Source organism: Oryctolagus cuniculus, chromosome 19 (genome assembly GCF_051225735.1).
Source record: "Oryctolagus cuniculus isolate XC-2025 breed Fujian yellow rabbit chromosome 19, ASM5122573v1, whole genome shotgun sequence".
NCBI lineage: Eukaryota > Metazoa > Chordata > Mammalia > Lagomorpha > Leporidae > Oryctolagus > Oryctolagus cuniculus.
Genome location: NC_142885.1, coordinates 69,867,113 through 69,879,708, shown reverse-complemented (window position 1 = coordinate 69,879,708; position 12,596 = coordinate 69,867,113). Strand labels below are relative to the sequence as shown.

The 12,596-nt window shown below is 64.1% G+C and overlaps 2 protein-coding genes across 3 annotated transcripts; one reads left to right on the top strand and one right to left on the bottom strand.

Annotated features, from left to right (window-relative positions):
* Positions 1-6,589: 6,589 nt before the first annotated feature.
* Positions 6,590-9,339, top strand: CLDN9 (claudin 9). Its single transcript, XM_051836180.3, has one exon. It carries the CDS (start codon positions 8,031-8,033, stop codon positions 8,682-8,684), a length of 654 nt encoding a protein of 217 aa, XP_051692140.2. The 5' UTR covers positions 6,590-8,030; the 3' UTR covers positions 8,685-9,339.
* Positions 9,340-9,541: 202 nt separating this feature from the next.
* CLDN6 (claudin 6) lies at positions 9,542-12,581 on the bottom strand. 2 transcript variants are annotated; one of them, XM_002722780.6, is made up of 2 exons: positions 12,068-12,581; positions 9,542-10,819 (listed from the first exon to the last, which is right to left on the bottom strand). In XM_002722780.6, the coding sequence occupies exon 2, from the start codon at positions 10,797-10,799 to the stop codon at positions 10,134-10,136; it is 666 nt and encodes a 221-aa protein (XP_002722826.2). In that variant the 5' UTR covers positions 10,800-10,819; positions 12,068-12,581; the 3' UTR covers positions 9,542-10,133. The 2 variants fall into 2 exon arrangements, with proteins under 2 accessions (XP_002722826.2, XP_089177521.1); XM_089321395.1 differs by having other exon boundaries at positions 9,542-10,814; positions 12,068-12,512.
* Positions 12,582-12,596: the final 15 nt, after the last annotated feature.

Genomic DNA, 12,596 nt, shown 5'->3' with positions numbered 1-12,596 from the left:
GCTCAGTGCTAATGGCCTGGGGGAAAGCAGCAGAAGACAGCCCAGGTGCTTGGAGCCCTGCCTCCCACGTGGGAGGCCTGGATGAAGCTTCTGGGTCTTGGCTTTTTTTTTTTTGAAAGATAGAGTTACAGAAAGAGGTAGAGACAGAAAGAGAGGTCTTCCATCTGCTATTCACTCCCCAGATGGCCGCAACAGCCAGAGCTGTGCTGATCCAAAGCCAGGAGCTTCTTCTGGGTCTCCCACTTGGGTGCAGGGGCCCAAGGACTTGGCCATCTTCCACTGCTTTCCTAGGCCATAGCAGAGAGCTGGATCGGAAGTGGAGCAGCCGAGACTCAAACCAGTGCCCATGTGGGATGCCTGCACTGAAGGCCAGGGCTTTAACCTGCTGCACCACAGTGCCAGTCCCAGGTCCTGGCTTTCAAGCTGACTCAGCTCTGGCCATTGTGGACACTTGGGGAGTGAACCAGTGGATGGAAGAACTCACTCTCTAACTCTGACTTTCAAATAAATAAGCAAACCTTAAAAAAAAAAAAAAAAAAAAAAAAAAAAAAAAGTCGGTTGCTAATCCCGTGTCCTAGGGCGGCTGGGAGCTTCCTCTCTCCTCTCCTGGTCGCCGCTTGACTTCAGGAAGCAAGCCCCTGTCCCAGGCAGGCTGCAGAATGGAAGACCCGCAGTTCTGAGCTCTGAGTCTGGCCGGCCCTGGGCTGGTCTCCCGGAGCCCCTAGGATCTGAGCTGACGGTTTCCAAAGCCTTGTCTTCTTGCAGCCTGGCAAGTTTTTGTTTTGTTTCCTGTTTAAAGATTTATAATTTGAAAGGCAGAGTGAAAGAGAGGGAGAGAACAGATCTTCCATCTTCAAAAGCCTGCATGTGTGGGTGGCCCACGTGGGTGGCAGGGTCCGAGCTCTAGGGCCATACTCTGCTGCCTTCCCCACGCACAGCAGCAGGAAGCTGACGTGGCAGCAGAGGAGCCAGGACAAAGCGGGGCTTGGGTCTGGGATGTCAGGGCGTACCCCGCTGCACAACACGCAGCTCACCTGATGGCCTGATGCAGCTCACCGGGTTCAGGGGTGGACAAACCCTCCGTACAGCACGGCAAGGCCCCCAGTAGGCCAACGTTTGGGCATTCTTGGAATTCCAGCCGGATTTCCCTTGCTCTTCCACGGAACTCGTGGTTCTCCTTAAATGCTGACGTGGTCTTGTGCGTGGAATAAGCCACATCCCACGGTCTCCCTCTACTGGGGAACAGCTTAGGGCCTCCGGGCAGAATCTCTCGGCCAGGACTGGGGCGCAGCCCTTTGCCCCTAGAAACGTCGCTCTGGGGTTGTTCGAACTGTCCCGACTTTGCACAAATCGGCCATCTTCTCCCTTCTTCCTGAGCTACCTGATTCTCACGCACCCGGCGTTTACCGTCGGTTCTTAGGAATGCTGTGTAGACGGTGCCACCAAACCCTGCTTCTGAATCGCGATATCCGCTTTCCTCTAAGACCCCTGAACGGACCTCTGCCTGGACCTTAACCCGCCCTTCGGGGGCAGCTCTCGGGGTCACCAGGGATAAAGCGACAGACAGAGCCAGGTCGCGGCGGCGCTGACAGAGCGGCACCACGGACCCTCCGGCCACGCGGGGGCGCCCCCTGCGCGCGCGGCGCTGGCTCAGGGAGGGGGCGTGGCGTGGCCCCGCGGGACACGGTGATTGGCTGGGACCGGGCGAGGGCGGGAAGAAGCCTTTGACAGTGAACACTGACGGCTGAGTGACCGCCCAGGGTAGCTCGTGCCGGCTGGCGGGAGAGAAGCTCAGGCAGCAAGCGCACTGACCTCTGATTGGCTGGCGCGCGGCGGCGGGCGCCTCCTATTGGCTGGGCCGCTCGGAGGGCGGTGCGTGGCTGCCCCTGGGGGCACTCGGCGGCGGTGGCGGACTGCGCGCGCCGGGCCCCGGGGCGGCAGCGACGGCCAAGCTGGCGGTGCGGCTGCCCCGCTCCCGCTCGCACCCGCGGCTCGCCCGCGCCCACTCGCGGCTGGGCCGGGCTCGCCCGTCGCTGCGGTTGACCCCGCCGCCCACGCCGTCGCTACCGCATCCACCGCTGCCCGGCCTTCCGCCGGGCCTGAGTCCCGCACCGCCACCGCCCTCGGCGCTCGCCCTGGCCGAGCTGCCGCCGCTGCCTGCGCTGCCGCTGCGGCCGGAGCCGCTGGCGCCCTGGGGCCCCGGCCCCCACCTGACACTGCCGGAGCTGCCGCCTGAAGCCTGCGCGCCCGCGCCGCCCGCCGCCGCGCTCGCTCTGCAGGACCTCCCGCGCCTGCCCGCGCCCGCGCCGCCGCCCGCGCACCTGCCGCTGCCGCCGCTGCCCGAGGCCGCCGTCGCCGCCACCCCGGGGCCCGTGGGCGCCCGCGGCCGCCCGCCCCTGGTCGGCGAGTTGCCCCCGCAGCCGCTGCCGCCGCTGCCAGCACGGCCCTCGCCGTTCAACCTGCTGGCTCCGCCCGTGCCCCGCGACCCCTGGCCGCTGCCCGCCTTCCCCCCTCCCCTGCCGCCGTCGCCGCCGCCCCCGCCGCCCTTCTTCCTGTCGCCACCCTGCTGATTGCGCGGCCCAGGCGGGGCAGCGGACCGGTGAGTGGATCTGTCCGCGCGCGGACTCAGGAGGCGTGGTTCCGCGCCTGTCTGGGAAAGGGAGACAAAGCGTCAGGTGTGGGGGCGAAAGCAGCAAGCCTGAAGATGACCGCTGACCGCTTGACCGCTGGGCGGGACGCCTGCCCCCATCTTCCAAGTCTTATCTTAGTTCAGACTTTCAGCTGACACGGACACCTGTGTCCTGCGGGCTAGGCCCCCGGGGAGAGCAGTGGGGATGTCGGGCAGTCAGTGCTGGGCCTGGACAGTCGATACTGGGGGGGGGGGTGGCGGGGGCGTCCCCAGCTGACAAGATTCCCACACAGTCCTGAGCGGAAACTCCTGCCCTTGCCCCTCCCCCTGCCCCCACCCTGCCCCGTCCGGTTTCTGTGCCGTGAACATCACTCATAGAGTTCTTTGTTTCTTAGGTGGCCTGGGCTCAGGTGACCTGGCAGGCGTCCTGTCTCAATGGGCTCTTCTGCAGCCGCTCAGGAGTGGCCCCGGGCAGCTAACCGTGACCTTGTGGGACCTCTGAGAGCCTGCCAGCCACCGGCAAAAGGGCCAGGGTTGGTTTCCTGGGACTGTGGTAGCGGATGACGAACGGGGTGGCCTAAGACAGCAAAAATGTCTCACGGCTCCAGGGGCCAGGAGGCTCCAGGGGCAGGGCCTTGCTTTCCCCAGAGACCAGGGGCAAGTTCTTCTCTCCCTGCCCCACCTCTGGTGGCTCCAGGCCTGCCTTGGCTTGTGGCCTCATCATCACTCGAACTTCTCTGTCTCTCATCTGCCTGGTTTTCTCCTATAAGCACACCTGTCACTGGGTGTAGGCCCCACCCTAAGTCCAGGATAGATCTTATCGTGAGATCTTTGTGTCTGCAAAGACTCTAATGAGATAAGGCTACATTCCTGGGGTCCTGACCTTACAGCTTGGTTGTGTCTTTTGGGGGCCAGCATCCGGTCCATCCAGGCAGTGTCTCTGGGGCTGGCCCACCTCCCCAGCTGTCTTCCCAGACCTGTGTCCTTGCACAGGCAGGCAGTATGACCCTGATAACACACCCCCCGGCCTGGCAAGAGACGGAGTGTGGTCTTTCCCTCCCGCTCAGATGGGCCTGCCGCTCCCTGCCCGCCTCTGCGCTGTGTCCACACTCAACTAAGAAGCCAGGAGTGGCCAGCAAGCTCCAGGGCTGTGCTCTCAGACAGCCCTAGCCGTGGGCCCATCCCCAAAGCTTGGCAGCCCAACCGGTGCTGGCTGACAATAAAGTGTTCCCCAAGGAACGGCGTCTGTCCGGGTCTGCGAATGAAACTCAACGAATCCTCCTGTCCTAGGTCACGCCTACAGCAACCTCAGGTGTGTGTGGCCCTCACCCAGAAGAGGGCCAGTGGCCACCCTGGAGGTGGGCAGGCCCTCCGGTCTTCACAGCAGGAGGCACCCAAGGCTCAGGCGGCGGTGGGGACTCCCTGGGGATCCAGCCTGCTGCCTGCTGCGCCTAGGACCCGGATGCAGTGAGGGGGAACTTCCCTTCTGATCAGATTCGGACTCAGCTCTCTTGGGGAACCCGGCAGAGCTTAGAGTAAGGAGGGGGTGGCTGTGCAAGAGTGTCTCCCCCCACCCAGCCTGCTGGGCAGAGGCAGCTGGAGCCTTGCTTAACCTGCTGCGGAGCCAGCCTTACATTCGGGCTCTGGGGTGGCCTCAGGCTCGCCCTCTTTCCTGTGGTTGGAGGTGGTCAAGTCCCTCCCCCAGGCCCAAGTGTGGCCCCCTGGTCTGGGAACCCAGGCAGTGAACCAGCTGCGGCGATACAGACCTCCAGGTGCCGCCCGCCCCTGGGGCTTCTCCACCTGCGGGACAGGCCCTCGGGCTCCCGCAGGGCACTGGGTGAGCTGCCCTGGGGGTTCTCAGAGCACCAGGCCAGCCCCCTCCCATCTCCCTTCCTAGAGGAGCAGGTTAACCCCCTTCCATCCTCCCAAAGCTGAGCCCCAGGCTCTGCTGCCTCGGTCCTCCCCAGGGAAAGGGACCGTGTCCGGTGGCGTCACCCCACGAGGGGCTGGTGGAGGGCGAGGCCCCAGCCTCCCCTGGGCATCCCAGTTGGGAGGACCCCTACCCCCAAGACTTCCTCCTAGGGAGAGTGCTGAGTGGGGACGCCCGGCAGCAGGTTTAAGTGCCATTGAGATGGTAATGGCGCCAAGGGGTGTCACCTCCATATCAATGGAGTTCCAGAGGCTTCAAGATCCCTCCCCCCAAATCAGGCCCCAGCTTTAACCCTTCAGTTCCCAGGATCCAGCTCAATGCAGTGGGAGCAGGGGCCTCACACCGGAAGGCTGAGGATCCCAGGACACTCCCGCCCCCCACCCCTCACCCCGGCAGCGCCTCTCCTGGTGCTCTGACTCCCCGGGCCTTGGGAAGGGCTTTCTCATCTGGTCTCAGACAACAGGAGTGTGGACTCGGGGTGGGCGGCAGCTGAGTGGCCTGGGCCACCGTGAGGGCTGGATCACGGGGTGAGGTGCCCAGCTACTGGATGGCAGTGTGGCCTCTCCCGCCTTGCCTGAGTGCAGGGGTGCAGGGCCACTGTAGAACTCACGGTTTGCAAGCTGACGGCCCTGGAAGGCCAGCTGGGGATGCCGCAGGCCCCGATGTGTGACCCCCTCCCCTTCGTGCTGAGGGTCCAGGCGGCGGGCTGACCCGCTGTCCTCAACACGCAAGCTGCGAGTGCCACGGACACGCTGGGCTGCGCGGCTCACCCAAGGCCCCAGGTGGGATGAGGGCTTTTCCTGGGGCTGCTGAGTGTGGTGGGGTGGCGGGCGGGTCGGTGGGCCCTCCCAGAGACCTGAGCTGCCCAAACCTGTGCAGCCGGATTCCTGGGGGAGCTTCTATTTGCCCTTCTGGTTGGCCATATCCCCCACCCGCCCTGTGAAATCCAAGCCCCCAGGGGCTGGGCCAGCTGGACTGGTCCGCCCCCAAGCCTCCCCTGCCCTCACCGGACTGATGACCCACCACCACCCTCCCACCTCTGTGGGGCCTCCATTCAGCCTCTGCTATGGGAGGAGCCCCTTCCTGCCAGGAAGCGCTGGGGGGGGGACCCTAACTTGAGGCTCCCTTGCCCACCAGATGACTGGTGCTGGCCTCTGTCTCTCTGCTGTGTGTGGGGGTGCCCTCAAGCTTTTTAGGGTCTCAGACCTCTTGGAAAATCTGATGAAAGCAGAAATCTTCCAAAACCCGCTACAGCCTGCGCCCAGAGCCACCGTTCGCATCCCAGGCCCCTGAACTTAGAGCCCTTCAGGAGGCCTTGCCTGGACCTCAGGAGCTCTTGGCACTGGGAGGCGCTCGCTCGAGGGGGTTCACAGACCACCTGGAACGAGGCACACGCATTTGTGGGCGTGGCTTCTGAAGTTTCTCAAATGGCCCTTTAAATATATATTATATATATATATATATATATATATATATACACACACACACACTCATTCATTTGAAAGGCAGCACAGAGAGAGAGGGAGAGACAGAGATCTTCCATCTGCTGGAAGATCCCCCAGTGCCTGCCTCAGCCAGGGCTGGGTCAGGCTGGAGCCAGGAGCCAGGAGCTCTACCCGTGTCTCCCACTTGGGTAGCAGAAGCCACCGTTCACTGCCTTGCCAGGAACACTAGCAGGGAGCTGGACCAGAAGTGAAGTAGCTGGGGGGCCGGCACTGTGCCTCAACGGGTTGAGCCGCCATCTGCAATCCTATGTAAAACACTGGTTCAAGTCCCAGCTGCTCCACTTCCAGTCAAGCTCCCTGCTAATGCACCTGGGAAGGCAGTAGAAGATGGCCCCAGTACTTGGACCCCTGCACCCATGTGGGAGACCTAGATGGAGTTCCAGGCTCCTGGCTTCTGCCTGGCCCAATGCCAGCCATTGCGGCCATTTGGGAAGTAAACTAGAGGTGGGAAGATTCTCTCTCTCAACTCTGGCTTTCAAATAGAATACATCTTTAAAAAAAAAAAAGAAAGAAAGAAAGAAAGAAAATACCTGGGGCTCAAACCAGAACTCTGATTATGGGATTCCAGTTTCAAAAGCTGCAGTTTAACCTGCTGTGCCACAATGCTGGCCTGTCCCAAGTGGGTTTTTGACCCAAGGAAGTTAGAGACCTTGATCATCTGTGATCTATCCCCACTAGGATCAGGAACTGAAGTTTGATCTGGTCTGTGTGACTCCCGGCCACCCTCCATGAGAGGGCTGTCTGTGGCCTGGAAGGCAGGGGGCCCACCTCCTCTGGGTGGTGTCTTGGCTGGGGAGGCCAGAGCAGCTAGCGGGAGCTGGGTCTGAGCTGCACCCTGCGGGGGGGGGGGGCGCGCGGTGTAGCCTCCCTCCCCTGCTGCCTCATCCTGCAGACCCCAGGGTGCCCCTCCCCCCTCCACAATGGGCTCTTTCTCTCCCGGACTGTGCAGACTGTCAGCCACTGCGCTCAGCCCCCAGTGTCAGCAGCGGAGGTAGGGAGGGCACACCTGAGTAGGGGGAGGGGGCGGGTTTCTAGGCCGTCGTCAGGGTGATGCCACCTGAGCTGGGCGCCAGGCACCTGTTGCTAGGGGAACTGTGTGGGCCGGGCCCTCCCCCGGGAGCTTCGAGGGCACTGGGCTGAGACTGGAGATGGATCGGATTCCGGAGTTCCCAGCGTGGGGGCCTGGGGCGGGGGTGTGCGATACTGGGGCACATTTGCATCACGAAACCAGGCAGCGGGGAGCAACGTGGCAGGGGCGGGAGGCCAGGGAGGAGGCAAGCTCGAGGGAGCAGAACCTGTGCCCACTCCTCTGTTCCGAGCTCACCACCTTTTTGCCCCCTGCCACCGAGTCCTTGTTCCTCAGCTTCTCCTGGGTCTTTCCAATTCCTTGGCCCCTGGGTTCCCACAGGCAGGGGAGTTCTTCCTCCACTGTCCCCTCGGGATCACGGTTTCCCCCACCCCCATCACACTCCCTGCCCACGCACTCCAGCCCCCGCCTCCCAGTGGCTCAGGTTTCCCGACTGGCGGCCTCCCAGCCTCACCGGGCTCCTCCCCTGCCTGAGCCTTAAAACCCCGCCTGCAGTGGGAGTCGGCAGAGTCCCCGGTGGCACCCGCAGAGCCTGCGCCACCACATAAGAACCGGCGCCTGGCAAGAAAGAACGGCTCTTCCCATCCCCGAAAGCTCGGCCTGGACCTGGCTGCTGGGCACCGGATGGACAACAGCCCCCGGTGGGGACGCAAACCACACTGCTGAGCAGGACGGTGAGACCGGCTTGTGTCCAGCGAGGGTCACACACCCCCAGGAGAAGCGCCTTCCTGACAGGCTGCAGATGGGAGTGCGCTCCTGACCTGAAGGCGCCAGCGGGGTCCCGCTTCCTGCTGGGTCCTGAGGCTCCCACCCTGCCCCTCCGACCCACTCTGAGCCAAGGAGGCCGCCGAGGGCCGAGGACACGTAACTGAGGGGTGGATGGCGTCCGCTGGCCTGGAGCTCTTGGGCATGACCCTGGCCGTACTGGGCTGGCTGGGGACCCTGGTGTCCTGCGCCCTGCCGCTCTGGAAAGTGACCGCCTTCATCGGCAACAGCATCGTGGTGGCCCAGGTGGTGTGGGAGGGGCTGTGGATGTCCTGTGTGGTGCAGAGCACTGGCCAGATGCAATGCAAGGTGTACGACTCGCTGCTGGCGCTGCCCCAGGACCTGCAGGCCGCCCGCGCCCTCTGCGTCGTCGCCCTCCTGCTGGCCCTGCTCGGCCTGCTGGTGGCCATCACCGGTGCCCAGTGCACCACGTGCGTGGAGGATGAGGGTGCCAAGGCCCGCATCGTGCTCACGGCGGGGGTCATCCTCCTCCTGGCGGGCATCCTGGTGCTCATCCCCGTCTGCTGGACAGCTCACGCCGTCATCCAGGACTTCTACAACCCGCTGGTGGCCGAGGCCCTCAAACGAGAGCTGGGGGCCTCCCTCTACCTGGGCTGGGCAGCGGCGGCTCTGCTTATGCTGGGTGGGGGGCTCCTCTGCTGCACCTGCCCCCCGCCCCAGCTGGAGCGGCCCCGCGGCCCTCGGCTGGGCTACTCCATTCCGTCCCGCTCGGGTGCTTCGGGGCTGGACAAGAGGGACTACGTGTGAGGCGGAGGCTGACCGCATCCCTGATCCACACCTTGCCTGCCACCACCGTTGGCCACACGCTCCCAACTCCCAGAAGCTCAAGCTGGACTCTGCCTCCAGTGGGCCCTCCCCAGTGGTGGGAGACCCACTCTTCATTCTGCTGGGTACCCTGGCCCAGCACTGGCTCTCGCAGTAACCACTTCCTCCCGCTGTCCAGGACACAGGCTGGCCCTCCCCTGCCCAGGCCCCTTGGATTCTAAAACAAGGAGCAGACTGTGTCCTCCTTGCCCTGCACCTGTCCATTCTGGCCTGGCCACCACCCGCAGGCAAGGCCCAGCCTCCCTCCTCCTCCCCAGGGAAGCCCTGCACACACCTCACACTCCACCACCACAAAAGCATTTGCAGGTGGTGGCCTTTCTGGCACAGTGGGTTCAGCTGCTGCGTCCCATTTGGGAGTTCCTTGGGTTTAAGTCCCTGCCCCTGCTCTCCTGATCCAACTTCCTGCCAAGGTGCACCCCGGGAGACAGCAGGTGGTAGCCAAGTACTTGGGTCCCTGGGAGACCTGGATGTTGTTCCAGGCTCCTGGCTTTGGCCTGACCCAGCCCTGGTCGTGGTGGGTATTTGGGGAGTGGGTCTCTCTGTGACACTGCCTTTCCAATAAATCAATCTTAAAGCATTTGCAACTGGCCTTCCTCTGATCTGTGCACCCCAGCCGGGCAGGGACATCTGGTGGCCTTCCCTGGTGGCTGCCAGGTTGGGTCCTGCCCAGATGGGGACTCCGGCCATGGCATCTGAGCCGAGAAGCATGGGGCAAAGCATGGTGTGTGACGTGTACACACCTCCTCCCTGGCCCAGCCAGGCACTCAGCGACAAAGGCATATGAACGAACCAGACTGCCTTTATTCAGCCACACTGTGTGAGAGATGGGGTGTGGGGGAAACGTGCAGGCTGGAGGTGAGCGGGGTGTGTGTGTCCAGAGCTCTGCCCGGTCCCGACTCCAGGAGGGGACGTGTGAGGGACGGAGGAGTCGGGGTCAGACGTAGAGGTGGACAGTCCTCTGGTAACATTCCCTGCTCTTCTTCTGGGGTGACAGCAGAGCCCCGGGGAGGCATGGGGGTGCTGCCGTCCCTGCTGGTCCACGGCGGCGCAGCCCCAACGGCAGCAGGAATTTCTGGGCCAGGCCACCTTGTCACAAAGCCAGAACAGCAGCGGCTTTCACACTGGTCCCACAGCTCCAGGTTGGCTTCCAAGGTGTGGCTGTCCAGGGTACAGAAGGATCCAGAAGCGAGAAAGGCCCTGATGGGAGCCTGAGCCATGCTCCTGGGGGCTCGTTACCAGGCAGATGTTAAAGACACCCCCCTCCCCCCTGCAAAGAAAAGAGTGAACCGTGAAAACAAAAAGGCGGGACTCTAGAGCTGTCTGACAGCGTGGGCGGACTACTCGGGCTCAGGGCCCTCACTCCCCTGCCCGTCAGACGTAATTCTTCGTGGGGTACTCAGAGGGCCCTCGGGAGGCAGCATTTGGGCCAGACGCTGAGTAGCGGGCCATGTAATGGCTGGAGCCCCGGGACCCCCCAGAGGGGCAGGTGCAGCACAGCAGCCCCCCACCCAGCAACAAAAGGCCCGAGGCTGCCCAGCCCAGGTAGAGCGAGGCCCCCAGCTCTCTCTTCTGCGCCTCGGCCACCAGCGGGTTGTAGAAGTCCTGGATGATGGTGTGGGCCGTCCAGCAGACGGGGATCAGGGTCAGGATCCCCGAAATGATAAAGGTGATCCCGGAGGTGAGCACCAGGCGGGCCTTGGAGTCCTTGTCCTCCACACACGTGGTGCACTTGGCCCCAGCGAGGTAGACCAGCAAACCCAGCAGGGCCAGCAGGAGGGCGACGACGCAGAGGGCGCGGGCGGCCTGCAGGTCCTGGGGCAGCGCCAGCAGCGAGTCGTACACCTTGCACTGCATCTGGCCGGTGCTCTGCACCACACAGGACATCCACAGCCCCTCCCACACCACCTGGGCCACCACGATGCTGTTGCCGATGAAGGCGGTCACCTTCCACATGGGCAGGGCGCAGGACACCAGGGCATTCACCCAGCCCAGCAGTGTCAGGACGATCCCCAGGATCTGCAGACCGACGGAGGCCATGGCGAGGCGAAGCAGCTGCACTGCCCGGGCAGAGAAGCAGAGAAACGTTGGAGAGCAGCAGCCCGGGGCCCAGGCCACACAGGACGCCAAGGGCATGCACTCCAGCAACTGGAGGGTGGGCAAGAGACTCCAGGGCCCCGCTTTCTCACCCTGTCTGGGCTGTGTTGAGTGGGGAGGGCAGGTGCATGGCTCCTGAGTACAGGCAAATCAAGCAGCCAAAGCTTGATTTGAAGACAGCACAATTCCTGAGTTTCAGGGTCAAAAGTTGTCAGTTTCAACACAAAACATGGAGCTTTCCGGCCTCACCCCAACCTGTTTCCAGGCAGACACTAGCCTGCTTTTAAAACTCTTAGGTCCCAGAAAGCCGTCTCCCAGCGCGGCTTGGTGGGGGCCGCCCAGGCTCTTTCCAGCAGGTGGCTGCCGGCCGGCCCGGGAGGGGCAGGAGGAAGCAGTCCCTCCCCCAAGGCCACCTGCTAACTCTCCCTCTGCCTCCCACAGGGCTCAGGGAGCACACCTTCCACGGTGCGGCATTTTCTCATGTACTCTAGACCAAAACGCCACGCCAGGCCATTCCCCCTGCACCAACCTGGCCTGCAACTCTGCCCCCTCACATTCCCCTTGGTGCTGGAGCCGGCCAGAGGCTCAGTGCTCCCGGGGTTCTGCAGTGGCTCCCCATTACCCAAAGTCCTTCCGGTACACGGTGGGGGGTGACAGGGTCTCCACTCGCTTCTCCAGGAGGTCCAGCTCACGACCTCCACAGTGAGCGGCCGGGCAAGCCAGCACGCTGCCTTAGGGCCCGGGTCGCCCTCTCTGAGCGCGCTCCTGCCCTCGGCCCCTGCCCTCCACCCACTGCAGGCTCTGTTCTGTCCGACGGCGCCCCCGGCCACTGGCCCACCCCAGGCTGCGAGCCGCGCACCCGGGAGAGGGTTAATGGCGGCGCGGGCAGCAGGGTCGTATCCAGCAGGTGAGGGGGAGGGGAGCCCCGCCCTAGAGAGGCAAGGCAGGTGGGGGAGGGGCGCCCGAGGTTTCGGTGCCTTTGTCTCAAGGGAGGGGGAGGGGCGTTTAACCCCTCGGGAGCCGCCGCAGGACTCGGTGGCCGTGGCGGCTCGAGTGCAGCCCCCCCGCCCCGGGACTCGCCGACCCAGGTGGGCGCCGCCAGGAGCGCAGCCCAGGCTCTGCCCGCGCACCCTCACCTACGCCGCCCCAACCCCAGCACGCGGCCTCGAAAGGCGACCTCTGCCCCTCGGCACGCACACCTCTAGGCTCACCTGCAACAGGAGCCAGCGAGATTCCTAGGCCGAGTGCGCAGATAGGGCGGAGGCGGGGGTCTTAAAGGGGTAGTGACGTCACTGGCCCACCTCCCCGGGGAGGGGCAGAGACCCCGACCCCGGCGGCCTCGGCAGAGGGGGGCGCTCCACACGCGGACTGCTGCGCCCGCCTGGGCTCACAGGGGCTGCAGGTGCCGGAGCGGGGCGCGGAGCCCCGCGGGGCTCGAGGCTCGGCTCCGCCACCGCTTGCGCCCTGACCTCGGCGTCCACCCGCTTTCCTACTCTGCGGAGGGGACACGGGGCGCCGGCGCCTCAGCGTGTTACCCGTGCCCAGGGCACAACTTGAGGGGCGCATGATTACGCCGTCCTCACGCTGCCTCTCGGGCTTTGCGGCAGCTGCGGAGCTGCTGAGCCGTGGCCTTTCCCCGGGCCACTCCTCGGACTCGAACGCCCGGGGCTCGGGGCCGAGAACGCTGAGCGGCGTTTGTCGAGCGAATGAGCGAAAGTAGCGGGCCGGGCGGGCGGGGCG

What these genes read in the sequence shown, in the direction of transcription:
- CLDN9 (XM_051836180.3), top strand. Translation starts at nt 8,031, where the DNA reads ATGGCGTCCGCTGGCCTGGAGCTCTTGGGCATGACCCTGGCCGTACTG.
- CLDN6 (XM_002722780.6), bottom strand. Translation starts at nt 10,799, where the DNA reads ATGGCCTCCGTCGGTCTGCAGATCCTGGGGATCGTCCTGACACTGCTG.